General features: G+C 31.2%; 1 protein-coding gene across 1 annotated transcript; it reads right to left on the bottom strand.

Annotated features, from left to right (window-relative positions):
• Window positions 1–6,324: 6,324 nt before the first annotated feature.
• LOC127718255 (uncharacterized) lies at window positions 6,325–10,275 on the bottom strand. The gene is made up of 4 exons (XM_052224254.1): window positions 10,229–10,275; window positions 8,844–9,265; window positions 7,874–8,019; window positions 6,325–7,648 (listed from the first exon to the last, which is right to left on the bottom strand). Exons 2-4 carry the CDS (start codon window positions 9,229–9,231, stop codon window positions 6,470–6,472), a joined length of 1,713 nt encoding a protein of 570 aa, XP_052080214.1. The 5' UTR covers window positions 9,232–9,265; window positions 10,229–10,275; the 3' UTR covers window positions 6,325–6,469.
• Window positions 10,276–22,754: the final 12,479 nt, after the last annotated feature.

The following is a 22,754-nucleotide window of genomic DNA, read 5'->3' on the forward strand; positions in this document are numbered from 1 at the left end:
TTACGTCATTAATGTTTTAAGATAAACATAACATGTTTGTATTTTAGAATTTGACATGTATACAGTGCATATGATTATCAAAAATAATAGGATTGAAAAGAGAAAAAATCATACAAACCAAAGGCAAAAAAAAGTACATGCTCATCTTTTTATGCTTTAATTGACCATATAGTTTACATTGACGTATTTTGTAAATCGAATATCAAAGTTAAATATAACAGTTGTAAAAAAGTGACATTTAAATAAAAATAGGTTCAATATTATATGATTGTTGTGAACAATATGTTTATGTCATGTGCATGTAATTGTGTATATTCAGCACAGGAGTCAGATATGTTGGTACGACAAATAGAAAGCGATAATAATTTTTACCTGAGACACATAAATAAAACCATTAATATTGCATTAGGATGCAGTTAACTGAGTTTGTTATTGTTGTAAAATTGATGTTCTAAAAGCTAATAACATTTGGAAAATTAACAAAAATGAACGTAAAATCATTTCTCAAACTGGATGTTGATTGGTGTGTAACCTTTTTCCTCAAACCAGCAAACAAAGAAAGTAAAACATTAATTAAGATTCGTCGTTATTTTACATTTTTGAAAATGAACTTCAAGTAGTAAGCAAATCGAGCATAACTTTAGAGACATCATATGTTTTAATATACATCTGGTCAGTAAGATTGGTACCGCTAATGTTATAGTAATCCTTAATATGTTTACCAATGATAAGAAACGCAATTACAAGACACCGATGAGGGACAGAATAAAAAGGTACTATTGTATTTGCTCACCTTTCCTTTAAGAATAACATATACCATGTTTGTGTACTATTGCTGTTGAATCAATATCTCGTAGTTCTCCTCTTATATTTGATGTGTTTCCCTCAGTTTTAGTTTGTAACTCGGATTTGGTTTTTTTTCGCAATCGATTTATGAATTTCGAACAGCGGTATTCTACTGTTGCCTTTATTTACCATAATTGTTACTAAATGCCAATTTAAATTTCATTGCATCGATCAGTTCAATATCATTTACAGCTATCTTGAGGATATGTTTTCGTTAAAAATAAAGAATTCTCTAAATATACTGCCGAATTTTTTGCAAGCTAACTTACTTTAAATGAATCAAATATAAACAGCAATGAATGGGAAATTGCAGACTAAAATTAACGAAAAATGAAAAGAAATTCGTTCCATTTTTAGTCGTTGATTCCCCTTTGGTAACATTTCGTGGTGTTTATGTATCCCACATCGTTCTGCCTATGCCTGTAGTTACCATGTGAGTTAAAAGGAACTTTATCTATTTATAACTGATAAATAATAAGCAAAGAATAACATAACACCTACATTGTATAATACAAACTTCGTCCATAGGTATAAAAATAGCTTGAAATATTTAGCTGTATCAACTTATTTTACACGGGATTTTTATTTGTATAGTGCTGTTATTTACCAAGCCTGTAAATTTAAATACGATATGAGGACACCTAGGGATTCTCCAAATAATCTTATTTTAAAGTGTTACATGTAACAATATGTATTTGTAATAAAAAAAACTAAAACGAAAATAACTTTGTTATACACATTTGTACATTCACGACCTTTCATTCTGTTTCATATTTTAGCATTGCACAATGTCATATTTTGTTTTACTGTTTATGACGTCTTTACACTAAATCCATTGGAAGTTGAATGCGTAATAATTGATAGTTTAGTCAAGCTACATAATTATAATTTAGTTGTTATTTGCTTTGAACTACATTGTAGCTTTTATTAACTACGATCATTATGTTTATCGGAATTTATGTTCTCTTTGTTATCAGTAAATTAAAATCAAATTACATATTATTGTTCTATACGTATGCACAGTCATTACTCTACAATCTGTCGATACCTGTATCTTGGCATTGCACAAGGCCGTGTTTTTCTCTGACTGTTTATGACGTCTTTACACTAAAAACATTAGATGTTATACGTGTACTGATTGATAAATTAGTCTTATGCAGGAGTTTTCTTATAAGTTATTTTTGGCTTTGAACTAGCTGTCAGTAGCTGCGAGTACTCTCATATTTGTACTTTGTGTCTTTTTGTTGTTGGAAAGTACAAGTACCAGTCCACGTTCACTCTTTATTTTTGGTAGATGCATTTCTATTTGTATCCATCTGATTAGTCAAGCCTTTTTCAATTGATTCTTATAGTTCGTTCTTTTGTTGAACTGTTTTGCCACAGTCCTAGGTTATGAAGGTTTTATGCCTTCATACTAGTTATACCCCGCCACATTATGTATGTGCCTGTCCCAAATCAGGATCCTGTTATTGAGTGGCTGATTTTTTGCTGTTTCTCAAATTTTTTTCTCGTTTATTGTTTTGAATAGGATGCTCTTATGTTGTGCCGTTACACCACTATCTGAGGCTTTGGGAGGGTTTGGCGCCACAAAACTAGTTTAACCCCGCCACATCTGTTTGTGCCTGTCCCAAGTCAGGAGCCTGTTCATCAGTGGTTGTCGTTTGTTGCTGTGTTATAATTTTGTTTTTGTTCATTATTTTGTACATAAACTAGGCCGTTAGTTTTTTCGTTTGAATTGTTTTACATTTGTCAGTTTGGGGCCTTTTGTAGCTTCACTTTGCGATATGGGCTTTGCTACTAGTAATTGGGGAAGGCCCTACGCTGACCTATTGCTGATAATTTTTGTGTCGTTTGGTTTCTTGTGGAGATTTGTCTTATTTGCAATCATAACTCATCTTCTTTTTGATATTAGGGTTTTTATCTTTTGTTCTTAATTATTTTGTACTGTGTATTACATATTAGGTAAGTCCTTTTCATCTGATTTATAAATTGTTTTCATGTTGTACTTTTACATCTAGGTATAATTGCGGCATGAAAGGTAATTTAGAGTTGGATCCAGAAAACGTGTTCAACCTCGCCACATTCTGTGTGTGCCTTTGTAAGTCAAGAGCCTGCTTTTCAGTGGTTGTCGTTGGTTGCTGAATTTCATATTTGATTTTAGTTTACTAGTTTTGTTTTGTTCATAAATCATCTCGTCAGTTTTTCTGGTTTGAATTACATTACTTTTGACATTGCGGGGCCTTTTATAAATCACTATGTACGGTCACCGTTTTGCTCAGTGTTAAATGCCGTACGGTGACCTTTTGTTGTTCACTTCTACTTATATGGTCAAAGACATTGCTACCGTACAAAAATTAATAACACCTTAACTAGGTAATATAATACACATTTCGGTAATACGCCAAACCCATAATAGACACTATCACTAAAATTCTAAAAACTACAAAACATTCAGTATACATATCATGTATTCGTATATTTAAATTAATTTGGTTCGTTCAGAGATAGTCACATTTTAAACTATATTTTCGAAGGTAGATAGAAAACGGCGGATAGCAAAAAGCATATTGCACAGTTATTTTTAGAATATCTAAAAATCGATATACTTTGTGACGTCATGTTATGAATTGATATTGTTATAAGTTTTTAAAATTGTATATTCATGATAGATTATTCGAAGAAAAAAATCTTCAAAAACATAAGATATTTATACCAAAAAAATAAAAAATAAATGAAATAAGAACTAATATGTTGTTAATGTCTAGGAGACAGTATGATATATTGAAAATTCTAATAAAATGAAATGATCGAAAATATTACAGTTTTTGGTGGGGTTCGTGTTGGTTAGTCTTTAGTTTTCTATGTTGTGTCATCTGTACTATTATTTGTCTGTTTGTCTTTTTATTTTTGGCCATGACGTTGTCATTTTGTTTTCGATCTATGAGTTTGACTGTCCCTCTTTTACAATGACGATTTTAATACAAATATGGTCGGAAATTAATAATATAACTATTAAAGCCTTTGTATGAGGTCGATATAGGATATACCAACCCAAAGAAGTATGTCAATCTCGGATTTCGTCCTCAGTCAATATACTTTTTTCGGGTCAATATACCCTTGTATCGACCTCATACAAAGGCTATAATTGTATAATATTAACAGATTAGGGTAATGATCCAAACAACCGCTAATGAAGTTTCTAACTTTTGGATATGAAAAACATGTAGTCTCAAAATAACGATTTTATTATTATTTTGAGACTACATGTTTTTCAAATAAAATGTTATATGATTCGCTAGTGAATAATAAAAAAGAACCGTCAGTAGGGATAAACAGGTGGCTTAAAATTCTACCAATGCAAGAAGCTCCAAATATGAATTCACTATATAACTTTATTTTTAAATATTTAACTGAAAATAAATTAAAAATATTCAGATGGAAATTACTACAGTTTATTGTACCAACAAAAAAGCTTTTATTACAATGGAAAATAACTAATAATAATATGTGTAATTTTTGTAACATAGACGAAGATTATGATCATTATTTTTTCAATTGTTCTTATTTGACAAGATTTTGGCAGCAAATATACGATCTCTTAAAAAGGAGTAATATGGATTTTTTAATAAAAATTCAACACCTGATATTTGGATACAAAATCACAGACAACAAGTATTACTCAATAAATTTTTTAATTACCATACTTAGTTTTTCAATATATAAGTCATACTATGTATCTGAGCAGAAAACAAAAAACATAGACGTCTACAGTATTTTTGTCAATGAATACAGTAACACCAATATTAATGGACATAAGACAATAAGTCCAATGTTACTAACAATTAAAAGGAACATAATCAATGAATAATTTTTCTAGTATTATTATTATAATGTTTTGTAAACAAAATGTATGTCAATTAATCTAATCAGCTGACTATTCCCTGGGTAGTCAGTGGATCATAACAGGGTACGTCAAGAGAACCTTGGAATCTTGATGATTTATGTAACAAGCAATATTTGATGAATACAATTATTATGTTCAACTTGTTAAAAAAAAAAAACTTTTGGATATGAACATGGTCATGTTATATGATTAAACTGATTTACAACTTCTCAATGCAACCTTTCAATCAAACCACTGGACTGACAAATGGTTCGTTAGAGAACATAAATGAAAATCAGCATCCGAGAAGGAATATACTAGAATAAAAATGTTTAAACAAAATAACCTTATACGTACAAACACACAATATTATATAGATAAAACTCTGACAAAACACAATTTCCTTTACTGAGAGATAATCAAAAGTGATAAATCATTCGCTTTAAAGAAATGAGGCATCCTAAACATAAAAGCTGTGGAGAGTCAAAAGTTTCATTCATAAACATCACAATCTGAACAGTTATATTACAACATTTTATTACAAAATGAAAATAAGAGTTACCAGATTAAGAAAAAAAAAACTATAGTCTGGCATTTAAAATTCATCTGGTATTAAGATCCGATGTGTAAAATGCAGGATTTTTTTTTTAATATAAACATATATTTGTAGGTATGAACAATTAAATGAAATAATGTAAGTTTGAAAAATGTAAAAAAAAAACAAAAACATCTTTTTTGTCGTTATGTTTGGTTGTCATCCAACCTTAAATGTCAGTGTATAGCTTTTGATATCTTCAGTCTCTTTTATATATAACTTTAAAATAAAGCAATACTAACTCAATAGTTTTCTAGTTCGTAGGACAACTAGTAAGATTTCTCTTTGCATACGAAATAATAATAATTGTCTTAAAACTTCATTATTATGTTTGACATATTAATGTCTCGACTTTTGATTGAATAGAAGAAACAAGAGTATATAGCTGAAAATTAAGGTGCAATGATCTACATTGTGTTGCAAAAATTGTTACAAATATTCGAAAATAGAAACAAACAAAGACTGAATAAATCAGGAAAAGCAAATATTTGATGACATGCAAATCATATAATTTGTCATCATTACAATACACACACGATATGTAGAACTTTATGAAAATTATCAGCATGAAATGGAGATGCACTAATCATCGTATCATTCATGTATAGCCAGGAGCAAATGCGACATTACTCGTTTTCGGTGATTTATTCAGGTTTATGTTGCTTGAATGTTCGAAAATGTGTATTCGTTTGACCTCAATAATTAAGGATTTATGTTGTAAATCAGAAACTGTTATTGAATTCAGCGAACAGGGGACATAATTCCTAGATTTTACTCTCTGTGCAGAAATGAAAACGCATTGCAAAAAAATAAAAAAAAAAAAAACAAAAACAGATATGAATATCTACTACTTGTGATATATTTCATTCATTATTTATCTTAAACTTGTATTGGAACTCCTATACGTCGGGCAATACATATTGAAATTAGATGTTAAGAAAATCAATCACCAAATCAACAATTGATATTAAGTTCATAAAAAATATGATGGTAAATAATTATTTCTTTTCTGTTTATATCTGTTTATTCGTTGTCAAGTTTTTAAACATTCTTGCCGCTTTTTTTTATATACATATCAATAAATGGAAAGTGTTCCTATCTTAATAGCAATAAATTATTGGATAGTGTAATCATATCTTTATCGTTCAAGTTTTTAACAGGTTTTCAAGTTTTTCTTGGATTTTTTTCATTATTTCAAATTCTTCAGGAATCTCAACGAGAAGTGCAGTTGTTTTTATACATTTCCAGTGTCTTGAAATACTATCATCGATCAAAATTAATTCGTTCATTAAAATTTGTTTTTCTTCCTCCATCTGCAGCTTTTCGTCATTGTTTGGTATTTCGCATTCAGTTTGATATTCAATGTCATGATCGTTTTGTAAAGTATTCCTATTATTTTTACTGTATCTTCCATATTCTTTGTAATGATGATATAACGAACAGGAGCATGTACATCCAAGACATCTTTGAAGACACTTAATATAACAACAGTTACTGCGCTTACACGGACACCTGCATACACGAGAACAACACCGAAAACAAGAACATATACAACAAACAAATGACCAGATTTCTTCAAAGAAAACCACAAAATACCAGAAAAGTCTAACCACTAGCGAGCAATTAAAAACGCATGTCTTTTTGCACTCATAACAATTGATGCAAATGTTTCCGGCTTCCACATTCCTGTCCACCTTGTGTTGTTGTTGACTATTTTTCAGATCATATTCCCTTAATAAATGTTGCCTTCGTTCAATATGTTGAATTTGAAGTTTTGCTTCGTCCAATGATTGATTAAGTTTGATTCGACTTTTGAGCACTTGTGTCGTTATTTCCATTTGACACTGATTAATCTGGTTAAAGACAGTAGACTTATCAAATAAATTGAACAAGGTATGCTGACGTCTAATCCAAAATTCTTTGTTTTCGATGCCTTTTAAGAGTTGCGAATTATTAAACCTAAAACAGTTGTGACCCATGCATGGTACATTTGCTTCTTTCAGTGAGTTAAGTGCCATCATTTCACCACCGTCATCAAACGTAATAAGTGGAATTACATAATCAATGTCGTTTCCAAATATCGATAAAATGTTACTAAAAATGCGTCTATGCTCTTCGGTAAGTCGGCAAAATGACGGAACAACAAGACAAGCCGCACTAATATACCGAACTGACTGAAAGAGAGCTAATAATTTTTGGTAAATACTTTCATCATATCTGGATTCGAATCCTGGAACATCAATGATATTTAGGTTGAATCCGACCTTGTAACCATTCTGACTTCTTATTTTGTAACAAACAATATCTTCTTCTCCTTGTGAAATCTGCAATATTTACCAATTTATTACAGAAGAAAATAGTCAATCGAACAAATAAAAAAGTACTGACATATGCTCCAAACATATTTCATGTTTTTCATGATTTTGATAATAACTTGAAAAAAAAAACATAACTAATATACTAAACTATTAATGATAATTTGTAATTTTAGTGTTTAGCACTTTTTAATAATATTGGTACAATACTTGTGGTATACCAGCAATACCAACCTCATCAGTTATTTTAAATCTGAAATTGTCAGCGAAAGAAACATCCGTTACATAGTTTATAATGGCATCAACCAATGTACTTTTGCCTGATCCGCTGGCACCAAGCAGTAGGAGAGTTCGTTCGTCTTTGTTGTTTACGTCTGAAACTACATAAAAATGCATGTTTAGTAAAAGGAGTAAATTCGGTAAGGACCATATTTGACCCCAATTATAAAGTTCAATGTTACAAGATGAAACAAAATTAAGTTGACTTTAAGACGTTCAATGTAACATACAACTTTGTGTGTCAACATATTATTCTAAACTGTTAATTTTTTACATCCCAAATAAGTCAAGATAAGAGATTTTGTCTAAATTTGACAAAATCGGCCGGATTTAAACCAAGTTTAGGACCAAGAAACATAGAGCGCATTCGTCGACAAACTAAGTATTCAAGTTAGACATACAAATTGTCTTAACAAACATTATTTTATAAGATTTTATTTGTCGACGTATCTTTCCTGTCAAAAAATCAATTGCAATTATCCATTTTGATTGATATTCTTCGTAGAAAATCAAAATTAGTGTTTGTGACTTCATGTATAAAACGTAGGTAGATAAATTTTCAACAATAGGCTTATGTCTATTCACTGTATTAGCTATGATTCATTGTGATGTTGGTCAATATATTCTAATTTTATATTTTTAAAAGTTTAAAAGGGGGAGGGAGCATTTTAGGGCCTTATCCAACCTATTCTTTTGAACATAATGATACGATTTACATCGGACAGCCCTTTAATCTATCTGTTAGGAAATGTCAATTCTCTCAACAAGCTAACTGAGCTGATTTTAGAGTCGTCGCTTATAACTTATAGGGGGGAGGGGGGGAATGGAGAAATCTTGACCGAAAAAAAAATATTAGTTTAATTTGCTTTAATTTGATTTACAGTAACGTAATTGTTATAATATAATATACACATTTGTAACTTACAGAATTCGCAAATCTGTATTCCCTCTGGAAGGTTGGTAATTTTAATTGGACATAAGCGATATATGACAGGATCATCACATATCTTTGAAGCAGTTTTCAGTAACTTAGACGCAATTGAAGCAGTAGTTCTTACTTCAGTTTTGAATGATAAAGACTCATCTCCATTGGGATCTTCAACAAATATCTTAATTTCATATAAAGTTTCATTTCTTAGATTTGATATCTGTATTTTGCTTTCCGATATTCGCACCACTGCAAACACATCTTTGCTATCTTTGTCTCTATATTTCACAATGTAATTATTAAATTGTCCGCGTTGTCCCTGCCATTCAATAGTTATTGTGTTAGATGTACAATCTGTTTCAAACGGTATTTGTTGAAGATCCATATTTCGTTGATCACAATTTAGGCAATCGAGTTGACTAAAACAAATTAAAAGGAAGTTATTATGGCAGTATTAAAAAAAAAAAACAAATATTTATCTTAGCAATATCTTTCTTTCAAAACAGTTAAATTCTAGCCTATTGAAAAAAAAGTAATGTATAGTAAATCATCAGAAATAAGAAAAGAAAAGAAAGAGTGTTTGCTTCCAAAGCGCTGCATTGGATTTACCAAAACAAGGATGGCTCAAAGCAAATACATTAAAATTCACGAATGAATAGAAACATATAATGAAATAGATATATACAAGGAAAATGCACTTATATGCAATCCAATGTTAGATCAACGAACAAACCTAGTTCAAGGTTAAGTGCACATTAACGGTATAAACATACTGGTCTAAAGTATATTTTTTGTGTGTTATAAAATATCATTATTCAAATACGTTTCGCATATGCTTTCAATGAGTTGATATCATTGTAATCATGCGTGTACATTTTCAAATGGCTTTTCCTACCATCCAGTATTATAACCAGAGAGATTTGAATGGATTGAGTACAACGACGTTTAACTTTCATCTACATAACACAGACCGTCTCTGAGAAACTTCTACATGATATAATTTACATTATTGATAAATCATCTTGACCAAGAACCTATTAAATCTCTAAATTATAAGTAAAACTATTTGAATATGCACACTTTAAAAATCAACGATAGTCGATATGATTAATTTTAACTATATGAATATATATTTAGTTTTTTTTTATTATGTTGATTGATATTTTTTTTCTTCTAAAAAAACCAATTAAATTTCAAAAGATATTTATATGAAATGTTTGATAATGCCCTATAAAAGACATATTCATTACAAAAAAAAAATAATAAAACAACACAATCAAATCAAATCAATATAATACATGTAGATAACAAAGAATATATCATTTTAAATTATCAATACATTTAGATTCCTATTTATTATGCCGAACATTTACAAAACTTACTTGTTAGACTACTTTCACTGCCATCAGTTTATATGCTAAAAATGCGATGTCCTTTTTACCTGTATACACACTTGATCGATATGTGACGTTTATTATTTGGTTTGTTAACACATGTAACATTTACATGGGTGTCATTGTAGAAACACACCACGCCCCCTACAACATGTACAACGTAATTAAGTTCTGTATATGTTATATATTTGTAATATCAATATGTGTACATAATTTTTTTTATCATAATAAATCTTCCACAATTTGCTATTTTTTTTATTTTTCATTAACCATTTCCCAGTTTGTTTTCTCGTATTGATATAATTTTTTGAACTTTTTTCTAGTGTCATCTGTTCAGTTGATTTTGCATTCATTTTTTTTTTTTTGCAATTAAATCCAGCTAAAAATTTACAAAACGTAGTATGACTTCTTTTTCCTATAGCAGACATCAGCTCTTCTTCTTTAGTTCCGCTACAATAATTTAAAATCCCATTTAACTTTAATCTCGTGTATTCAAATTTCATAGTATACTCGCAGTTTACATGACAAAAACGACAACTCCAATCACAACTGCTTGACAAATTGAGATAAATTTAAAATCTTATGAACTCCTTTTCCTTATTTGTATTCGTATTGAAACAATACTTCATCGTATATGTTTTTTGTATAAATCTACAGGTTGATAAATAAATCTAAAAACTTAAAATATACTTAAAAAAACTTTTTTTAGCTAACGGAATTAAACTTACTGCAATTGTCTTCTTCCTGGTTCCTCTTTTTGGTGAACAATCATATCTTACATCCTCAATGTGTATGTGATACTTACGCCATTGAGTTGTATAATGATGAAAGTGCATTACTGTTGTACGATGGATGAGGCATTTATGAATATAATAAAAGACTAGTAGAAAAGAGGTGTTAAACTTATGAGGGAGTTAAAGGATATAGATTCACGAAACAAAATCCTATTTAGTATATAGTCTAGATCAAAAATGGGTACTACTATTGTCATACCATCATTTATCCTGCAATCGGCAAACTATTATACAAAAACAGATCTTCATACAGGTATACCTTTTTGATTGATGTGTACTTGTACACATATAGACTCCTGTTACCCTGATTCCATGTAAGCGGTAATGTGAATATTTCTGTTTGCGTAATATGTCATTTTGTGGTCCTCTTCCCGTTTTGCGTTTAAACTACTCATATGTCGATGTCTTTGAAAAATCTAAGACAAGTATATGGTTTTAACAGATACAGCTTCAAGTTCCAGATGTAAATAGGAGTGAAAAACAATATACATGTATGTACACATACAATCGGGAATATACGAATTAGTAATACTGGCATTGACACATTTGATGATCATAATCACCCCATAGTGTGTTTCAGTTAATACTGTGTGTAATTTCTAAAATCTTTTGCAATTATTTTTACATGGACCAGAATCTTTACCAAAATGTCCAATGAGGGTTCGGATTTAAATGATCACGTAACGGTTGATTGTCCCTTTTTTTTGTAAAAACAATGAGACCCAAATGATCGATTATAGATATTTTTCAATAAAAAAATATTTAAATATATATATACATGTATGTAGATGATTAAATGAATACACAAAATAAACATTTTGGCCGCATATTTCTAAAGGATAATACATTTAACATCATTGCATCGAAGATAAACACGATATATGCTACATGATTTATTAACTATAAAATGCAGCTCTTGTTGAATACATCTTTATTTATTTTTAATATGAATTTGTGTAAATGGAACTCTCAGTGGTGTTGCTGTTTTGTATATCCGTTAGATAGAATTTACAAGTTATATATCAAATACTAAGTTTCTTGTCATAAAAAAATCATTTAATACATTGAGTTTTAAAGTAGATAAAAATGCATGATACAATTTAAAAAAAAACTAATTAGTCTCAAACAGCAGTTGTTACGACAGGTAGATTGATTGATTGTTTGTTGGTAATTTAACGTCCAGTGGCAAATATTTCATGCATGTTTATCGAGAGAACAAAAAAAATATAAAAGTATGTTCTGTAAAAGAGGCTGTCCAGGTTGAAGGACGCCTGGAAAATGGATGTATTAGATAGAGAGAGAAATTTTCCTTGCAACTGGCCACCTATAGAGCTTTCAAAAAATCATAGCAAAATTACCTACCGTGCAGAGAGCATGTCATTTTCTTCACACGATATATCATATCAAACGTCACATCTCTGACCAGCCTTTGTACATCCCGCACATCCAAACGGACGCAGTCCTTCGGTGAGGGTTAAACTTCGGGTTTAAAGAAGACCATAGTGACCATATTTATATTCTGCAGACACTATGCGGAGGTCATTTGTATTTTCAACGCCATTTATCAACACATATTTCATATATATATTTAATTTCTTCTTGTAAAGAAAAATGTTATTTGACTTATATCAATTAAGTTTTAATTTTCATATTGGATTGTTTAAATGATTCGGTATACTAGTACTATACTACTTACTGATATAAGACATACTTTTGACATTTTTTTAAAAGCTTAACTTTTATAGTAAAATTATATCAGATAAGAGGAGTAACTCAAATTTAGATGAAGAATTTGACTTTTTTGGCAAAAATTTAAAAAGAAGCCAACATGACCAATGAGTCATTGTTGATATTCATCACTTCCTATGGAAAAGAAAAACAACAAAAGTATGCAATAAATGTCACAAATGCAAAAGTCTAAAAGAGGGGCGAAAGATACGAGAAGGACAGTCAAACTCATAGATAACTCACAAACTCTAAAGTGTATCAAACCGAGTCCTTTAGATTTAGCATATACTGAATTTATTTACATTCAACAGCAATTTAGTTAACCCCTTTTTTCCAACTAATTATCAATTGCCTCGTTTTCTCTGATAGGAAGCGATTTGTTCGTATTTGTGTTCATTTATCCGCCTGTAAAGAATTATTCATTGAAAGAGGTTAGTGTTTTATAGTATTTTCGTGATCATACAATACCGTCACATTTTGTATTGACATTTCTTTGTTGACTTATTTTGAGTTCGACCATTATGTTTACTATTTAAGCACATTAACACTTGTGCAGGAATCTCCACTTTATCTATATTACAGAACTTGTTAAGATTGTTTGTCATTGCGGGGGGTTGCCGATTTTAAACTGGCATATTGATTTGAAATTGATGCAGGAGTTTTTGACCATTTTGTACTCTTGGTATACGTAGCTGCACTGTTAAGAGCAGTGTTAGTGACACTTTATACATGTACACAGTATACTGCAGAAATTTATGCATGTATATATCATTGCGATTTTGAAGAATGGACACATCAGACACTGATTTTTGCATTTTCCTGAAAATCGGAATACATATATATATATATATATATATTTCAAATATCAGAATGCGACTTCTAGTTATATATAATTACTTCGATACCAGACGCGTTATTCCCATTAATAAAACATGTAAAACCCCTGCAATAATTTATGATATTACAGATGATAATTTGTTTCCCATGAGACCAATATTACACGATGGGTAGACGCAATCTTTGACTCATAATCAGCAAATTATGGATAACATAATGCCCAAAAATCTTATCCCCAAGGTTGGACTGGGGTATTGAAATACGGTCATCTCCTGGTAAAACGCTTAACGAAGTGGGACTTCCGTTTGACAAAAAACGGGGTGATTTCAGGTGCTCCGGAAAGGTAAACAAATACTGATTCATGTGTTGCCATTGTATTTCACTTTATTACTGAATATTTAAAGCTGATAACAGAATGTAATTCGGAGCAAATGAAAGATAAATTTTTAGTAATTCCAGTTAAATCATACGGAATACTGAACCGTATATAAAAATGTTGACGGTAAAAAAAAACCTAGACAAAAAGTAAAATACTCAATTTTGTCCCATTCATCAATGTTGTCTAATTATCTTTACATTATCATTTTATCTACCAAAGGAGTTAAATTTGCGAGAAAACACATTTTGATTTAATGACTGGTATCCTGGCATCACGTTCGAATACACTCATCATAGATACATGCACTAGAATTTGATACACCGTGCAGACACACGTTTCGTCTAAAAAATATCCCATCAATAGAAAAGTTAAAAAAGCAAATTAGTATACAAAGTAAGAGAGCACTGAAGACCTTAAATTCCGGAAGGTCTAATAAAGTACAGATAAAGTTATATAAACATTGGGAAAACAATATTCTTAGTATTTCGCAAACTTTAAAGGTTAATAAATGGATAATTAATGATTAATAGCAGATCGAATATTATTCATATCAATACAAAAGAGATGACTACTAAGCTGGTGATACCATCGGGGAGAAACGTTCACCAACAGTGGCATCGAAGCAGTGGTTGCAAATAAACTCATCATCAAATTAAGAATGGAAATGTGAAATGTGTAAAAGAGACAACAACCCGACCAAAGGACAGAAAACAGACGAAGGCCACACATGGGTCTTCAACACAGCGAGATAATCCCGCACCCGGAGTCGGGTTTCAGCCGGGCCCTAAAAAAATATGTACTAATTCAGTGAAAAATGGACGTCACACTAAACTCCAAACCATATGAATGAATTTTAAAAACATACGAGAGTAACAAAAGCCAGAGGATCCTTTCCTGAGAAAAGCGCAAAAATGCGGCGTGTTAAACATGTTTTCTGAGATCTTAGGCCTCCCCTATACCTCTAGCCAATGTAGAAGAAACAAACGCACAGCAATACGCAAAGTAAAACTCATTTAAAAAGTCCGACATCAGAATAGGTAACAAAAGAAACTAAGTAAAATGACAAAGATACATAAATAAAAAAGGACTACTAGCAGCACTGACAAGCCAGCTCCAGAATTCAATTTAACTGATTAAAGATTATGTTTTCACCATACGAATATCGAGCACAATCTCTCCCGTTAGGTGTTTAATGTTATACCATATACCAGCATATCTTATACGCAAGACATACGTTTCGTCTACAAAAGTAACAATCGATCATCAATGTTGAAAAGGCAAAATAAAGTACGAAGTTGGAGAGCATCGACGCAGACACAAAATTCCAAAAACCCTGCTATTAAACTTTCCACCATGATAAATTGCTTAACCAGACAAAAGAAAAAAACAATGGCCCAACCTAGAACAAAACAATACACAAAAGCAAGTATGACAGACAGCTACCAAAACAACTGATGAATTACAGGTTCCTGACTGTGGACACAAACATGTAGATTGTGGCGACGTAACCATCTTTCTGTTTGATAAAATATCCCCCTGCCTTGGACAATATGTAACCGCAAAATATTAGACAAATTAGTAACATTCATTTGGTAATAAATATGTGTGTATGCGTGTGCGTGTGTGCGTGGTTGTGCAGGATAATCACGTGACTGCACTTGTAACAACTTTAATAGATGACTATATGTTTACCAACCGTAACAGTCTGCATATTTGTGTTAATAGTGCCAACACAACTGGTAATATCAACAATGCTTTAGAGATTTTATATTTAAACATTTTGCATATTTACTTTCAGATATACTTTATACTATGAACCCAAATGCAGAATTTCGCATCCTTGTTCTCATCTTTGATAATTGAAATAAAACTTACATGTACATGATCGAAGGCATTCCGGAAGTTGCTGACCTACAATTAATACTGTACAATAGATTCTTTATTTGTATACAAAAATCCATAATTTGAATAAAACTATATCTTGAAACACATGTAAGCGTCTGCATATAATTATGAAAAAACATTTACTTTTGGTCAGCTTTATTTCACACTTTCTAAACACTTATAAGCTAAATAGTTTTATTTACCTTTACCCTTTTAAGGTGGCTGGGGCGTCTTAATTGAAACTGATAGAACTATTTGATTATTTGTCAAAATGAAGTTTTTATCATGAGTTTTTCAAAAATATAATAAAAAGTATGGGTCACTGGACTTTTTTTCACGCTACAGGTTGTGCAAAATTGAGAGATTTTGTATGAAATATGCATGGACAATCAAATTTTGTGTGATATTAAGAAAACTACTCGATAGAACTTTAAGATAAAATGTGAGAAGATAGCTCTTATAACATGCTTTCAGATAAGAAAAGAAAAAATGTGGTCACCGAATTTGTTTTCTTGCTTCATATCAAAATAGGTAAATTCACAACACTTTCCATTATAAAAATTACTTCATCTGAGTTATCTCCCTTTATTTGGCAAAGTGGTAAAATCTAATCAAACAAAAATAAAGTGTTTTTGAGAAATTACAGCCATTATTATGATAAAACACACAATTGTCTATATTTACATCAAAAGTCTTTTACATATATTACACACTACTCTCAAAATTTGCACATTTCATCAAACATCTAGACCAACGTTATCTGCTACTTCAAAATCAAAGATGGAGGAAGACGCCCGAGCCTCCTTAATTAACATATTTTCTAAACTCCTAGGGTCATACGTGAATGATTTTTTTAAAATGTAAAGGTCACAAAAGAGACGTTTTTTTTTTTTAAAGGGGTGTTTAATTCATCTCATAAACAAACAAACACAAAAAGCAAAACGATGTGACTTAGAGATATTCAGTTTTGACAGTCGTTACAAGATTAAAAGGTACATGCATAGGTGTGATCACGTTTCTCCGACATTTTATATTTTTATATACAGGTTTGAGAGAAACGTGATATTTGGACATTAGGAATTGACGGAATGAACCTGTAATTTGAGTTACAGTAAATCCCGGTCAGATGAACTTTTTAATACTATATTAATAATACAAAATGAAAAAAGTCAAGATAATAAATTCTAAAATTTCATAGGTGACGATAGTTAGGATGTTACAACAACGATTGCGTGAAAATACAATCCCAATTAACAGCACTGACCGATCTGAGCTGGTATAATATTTCAAATTTGACAACGGTAGCGTAATTTCAACAGAGACTGCGTATTTACACATTCTACATAAATAGCAGCTTGATAATGATAAAAATAATATTAATAAATGTTGACTAAGGTTAAATTATTGAACGTGACTGCGTACTTCCCTCCCAAATGAATATAATCCTGCAATATAAACTGGTACAAAATTTAGAGTAAACAAAGGTAAAGAAGTAGCAACAGAGACTGTAGTAATACGTAATATAACCCAATGAAAAGCACTGAGCGAATTCGAACAACACCTTTTCATTTATTCAATTTGGTGACAACGTTTTTCGTTTTCTTAACCAAAATCTTTCCCGAGTGAGTCTATCCTCCCCAAGCAGTGTTGTGGTCTATGATTGTAATGGTCACTCGATTGAGATCTGCCTTAACGTGGCCAGGGGATCTCAAATGTTGACTGAGAGGAAGTTCTGGCTGGCATTCATAGTCACTAAGATGGCCGTTCATTGGTTTAGTTTAAACATATTTGTTTATAGTGGATTGGGAAACAAATTATTGCAACTTATATTAATCCCTTTCCTCTTTGCGGGTGCGAAGGCTGCCTTGTAGCGGCATTAGCCTGGTCTATTACGAAATCTACAAGGGTGTCTTTTACCTGCAAGATATATGGTTCTCTCTTAACACGGGTCAGCCATTTCTCGTCCCCTTCCGATGAACGATCATCGTTTCACAAGACCATACTCGTTAATGCTGTCAAGGGAGAGCCGACAATTCAGTCCCTGAAATTTTCTCCCCGGAGCGGGGATCGAACCAGGAACCTTTGTGTTAGCAGTCCGATGCACTAACCACTACACCACGGCAACATCAGTCGAGATGAACTTTAACAATTTGATGACAAAAAGATCAACAAGAGGGTGCCTTTTATGTTGACTTACCATCTTAAATTTGACAACTTATCACAACTTATCCGTGAAAATTGGAAAGAAATAAAAAAACATCCTATAGTATCCAAAGATCTTTCCCGAGCCACCTGTACTGATTGTCAATATACCTCAAAGCCCTAAAGACTTGCTTCTGAAAGCTGATTCATCCTTATAAAGCAGGCTCTTTGTCTGTGGGCTCTTGCAAGGGTTGCGGAAACAAACGATGTTTGGCTTTACAACAAATACTGAATACCCAGACTTTTAACAGTCACTCCACTGTTACGGAATACACCATATTTTACAATGTAAATTGCAAGATTACAAATGCTGTGTATCTTCTAAAGTGTAAATATGGTAAACAGTATGTTGGCGAGTCAGAACAGTCATTTCACCCAAACGAATGAACGGCCATCGTAGTGACTATAACTGCTAGCCAGACCTTCCTCTCAGTTGACATTTGAGATCCCCTGGCCACGTTAAGGCAGATCTCAATCGACTGACCATTACAATCATAGACCACTACACTGCTTGGTCTAGGGAGGATAGACTCACTCGGGAAAGATTTTGGATAAGAAAATTAAAACGTTGTAACAAAATGGGATACATAAAAAGGTGTAGTGCTTTTCATTGGGTTATATAACTTATTACTACAGTCTCTGTTGCTTTTTCTGTACCTTTGTCACTTCTAAATTTTTTGAATTGTACCAGTTTATATTGCAGGGTTTATATTCATTTGGGAGGGATGTACAAGAACGCAGTCACGTTCAATAATTTAACCTTAGTCAACATTTATTATTTGTTTTTTATCCTTGTCAAGCTGCTATTTATGTAGAATGTTTAAATACGCAGCCTCTGTTGTAATTACTCTACTGTTGTCAAATTTGGAATATTATACCAGCTTAGATCGGTCAGCGCTGTTTATTGGGATTGTATTTCCACGCAATCGTTGTTGTAACATCCTTACTATCGTCACCTATGACATTTTAGAATTGTACTTGTTTATATCACACATTACTATTTTTATTTAATGCTATCATCGCAGTATATGTTGTAAATAGCTAGTATATAACCTACGTCATTCTTGAAATTTAGAATTGTACAAGCGTAGCCGTGTTCGGTTTTAACTGTTTTGTTGTATAAATTTCAAGATTATTATAGTTCAATCAAAATACAATGATATGATTTATTTTCCATCACAATCATACTGATGAAGGATATCTGTTATCCGAAATATTTATAGATGATTATATTAAATGTTTCCTTTTTTATGTTATTGGTGTTGATTTGTACACTTTTTAGGCGTTTATATATAATAAACAAAATCATAAGAACCTAACATTTGGTAAAAGGATATCAGCCAAAAACGACTTATGATACACTATTATTATAATAAGCATTTATTCCTAACATAAAAGACAACGTTTTTACATGTAAAAAGTATTTTTGTAAATTAAACAAAAAATACATTATGATTTCTAGATTACAGCGCTAGACTAAATTAAAGAGGAACAAATTCGCATTACACATAAAATAAAGGAGTTTTTCAATATCGCATTAATAATCAAAATCAACATTAAAGGGACAGGTTTTGCCAAATGATACATGTCTGATATCACAGTAACAACAACAATGAAACAGAAAGTGCTTCTCATCTTCAATTTAAATAAAACTTAAACTATCTAAATTTTGTTGACTTACCAGTATAACCATGTTCCTTGCAATATCCCACACAGCCTTTCAGGGGTACCTCTTTAATAAAGATGCAAAACAATAAAAGAATAAGAAAAATAAGAAAGCCTGTTAGATTCACCTGCATAAAGTCTATAAGATTTTTTTTAAATGTTTCGATATTATGTCATAAATGAATAACACTGAAATAACGAATTAATGAAAATGAATTGCTTTTTTTTAATATTAGCTGATATTGCTTTGACATTCGACAATTTAAAGAAAAAAAAAAGCAATTAGAGTCAACCCTGAGAGTTATCTTAGGAAATTCATATAGAAAAGAAATTTTCTGTTTAAGGAGGGAGGTCTAAAAAATATAACGACTTCAACGAGGATTTCAACAACAAAGAATTCAGCACGCTGACATGAAGTATCATTATAAAGGTCTTCGGAGAATTAACTCCTCAGAAAATTTGAAATTATTCGAAAACCGAGATAAATTTGTTCAGAACATATATTGACTAAGCCGTATTTTGCAAAACGTTTTTGGAATGGTTTTTGCATTGATTTGACAGTCTAACTATTCGAACACCTCTGATTAGTCCTATACAGACAAAAAAAAAACGTGCGTCAATGGTACCAAATTATAAGCCAATTACCTTTAAAGAGTATTCCTTACTAACAAGCAAGTCTAAATGGGTACAACATCACCAACAAAATTAGTAAAATCATGAACAAATATTAAATATTTCGGATAATTAATATCCTTCATCAGTAATACGTCAAATCATTCTTATCTTGACATGTGGTAGTCAAACTGAAATAATAATATTGAACGTTAAACAAATTATCATGAATCAATATGCTGGTGATTTATTTCAATATTGATGTTTTGAAGGAGGAATCATTTCCTTAAAACTGTGCGAGTCATGTACTGAAACCTGAGTGAAAGGAAGCAAGTGACTGTAGGGACTCAATCTTTGGTTTTCCTTAATAAGTATATGCACTTATTTGTCCCTACTTAAAGTTTCCCATATTCATCAGATACGAATAAATATTGAACTTACTGTCACAGTTACTAATGCATCCAGCCATTTTGGGTCCTGTAAAAGTAAGCAATAGATAAAATGACATAGAATTAATGTACTGCTTATAAAGTTAAGAATCTTTTCATTGGATTATATATGCATGTTGACTAACCGTTACAAAATCCAGTTGTATTGTTTTATTGTTAATTTGCCAGTGTTTGGTTAAAAATATATCCCGGAAATGCCTGATCATCATCTCACGACTTCTGTAGTTCGTTAAGTGAAAGCTTTCTGTCTTTTCCCGTAAAATACAGACAGAATGTGGATAACATTGGTGACACATAATCTCCCCAATATTTGTTTTGGTAAATATCCAATCAATAATATAATTGAATATGTTTTCTAAATAATCAGGGTTTTATCTGTATATTCAATATGATTTGGTTAGCAGAAAGTTTAAAAAAATCATGAGTAACCGTCAGATGTTTTTTTTTAAATCACTGCATATAAGCTCAGTATTGATTTTACGTTGTTGTTATAATTTTCTGTCTTTGTTATTTGGTTTCTACTTATTTTATGTATTTCACACAGAAATTCCGATAACTCGTACATTGTGAAGTCATCTTTACGGAAAGTAAACATCAGTATGTTGATAGTTTTCTGTAACGAAAGAAGAAGAAAAGTCCAGTACTTCACTCTTCAGCAAGATCATTGAAGATGGCAAATTTTATCTGAACCGTTGAATATTTTTTTCCCTGTGGTTGAAAGGTTAGAGAGTTATTGCAATTCATAAATAATCACTTTTAAAAAGCTAGAATTGCTGACTTGTACAAAATCATGCATGTAATTGGAATTTGTCAATACGATTTAATTTTGATTTTCCTGCACTACTACATGTATGGACAGGTCATATGTTTTGGTAGGTCATATGTTTTCGTACTATGCATGCATTATCAATGAAAATTGTGACGTCCCAATGCATCCTCAATAGCATGAAAACCTATGAGACGAGGATACATGTACATGTAATATGATTAATAATGTGTTAGGTGGAGTGGTCAAAACATTTTTTCCATGTGTCTGTTTCGTGTTGGGTAAAAGAATAGACGCTACCCATTCCTTTCTTGAATGTAGAGTTGTGTAGTTGAAACTTGAGACTAATTGATGATTTTATTCTGCAACTGCTATTGAATCAGTGAAAACTCTTTTTTTTTTACATACATTTCCTGATAATGAAAAGCGTTGGGAGAGTCTTAAAAAAAGCCATGTTGAGTATTGTGTGAGAAATCTTGCAAATATCAGGTTGGGAACTGAGTATTGTGTGAGAAATCTTGCAAATATCAGGTTGGGAACTGAGTATTGTTTGAGAAATCTTGCAAATATCAATTTGGGAACAACCCCTCCTTAATGAGGGATATCCTTTAAGCGAGTGACATCCTTCTGACAAGGCCTGAAGGGGTTATTTTGCTGTTGTACATATAGAAAAGAAAAAAAGAAAAACTTAGTCTTTTTGACTAAGAAAGGTGAATTTTTGTTATGTTCATTGTTGAAACAACTTTTCGTAAAGATAATATTTCGTATTTATTTGTTTTGTCGATATAATGCTAGATAAAGGTATTTTTGTATGGGAAAATTTTCTGCAAATAATGTCGCTATGTTCCCTTTTACACGATGTTTTGATTTGTACTTTTAAAAGTTGTTTAAAAAAATATAACACTTGCAATGTATCCCTCTAAAAAGGAATAGTCGTTATTGTAAGGTGTTAACACTCATTGAGGGGTTGTTCTCAATCTGATAATAGTATTAAGGTGGCTGGGGCGTCTTAATTAAAATTGATAGAATTTTTTGATAAATTGTCAAAATGAAGTTTTTATCATGCTTTTTCAAAAATATAATAAAAAGTATGGGTCACCGAACTTTTTTTCACGCTAGAGGTTGTGCAAAATTGTCAGATTTTGTATAGATTATGCATGGAAAATCAAATTTTGTGTGATAAAAAGAAAACAACTTG

This window comes from Mytilus californianus, unplaced genomic scaffold (assembly GCF_021869535.1).
Source record: "Mytilus californianus isolate M0D057914Y unplaced genomic scaffold, xbMytCali1.0.p SCAF_10, whole genome shotgun sequence".
In the NCBI taxonomy this organism is placed as follows: domain Eukaryota; kingdom Metazoa; phylum Mollusca; class Bivalvia; order Mytilida; family Mytilidae; genus Mytilus; species Mytilus californianus.

Excerpts from the sequence above, each read along its gene's own strand:
- LOC127718255 (XM_052224254.1), bottom strand. The coding sequence starts at position 9,231 with ATGGATCTTCAACAAATACCGTTTGAAACAGATTGTACATCTAACACA. Across the intron at positions 8,020-8,843 it reads AATACAGATTTGCGAATTCT|TTTCAGACGTAAACAACAAA; the intron begins GTAAGTTACAAA and ends ATTTTTATGTAG. Across the intron at positions 7,649-7,873 it reads GATTTAAAATAACTGATGAG|ATTTCACAAGGAGAAGAAGA; the intron begins GTTGGTATTGCT and ends TAAATATTGCAG.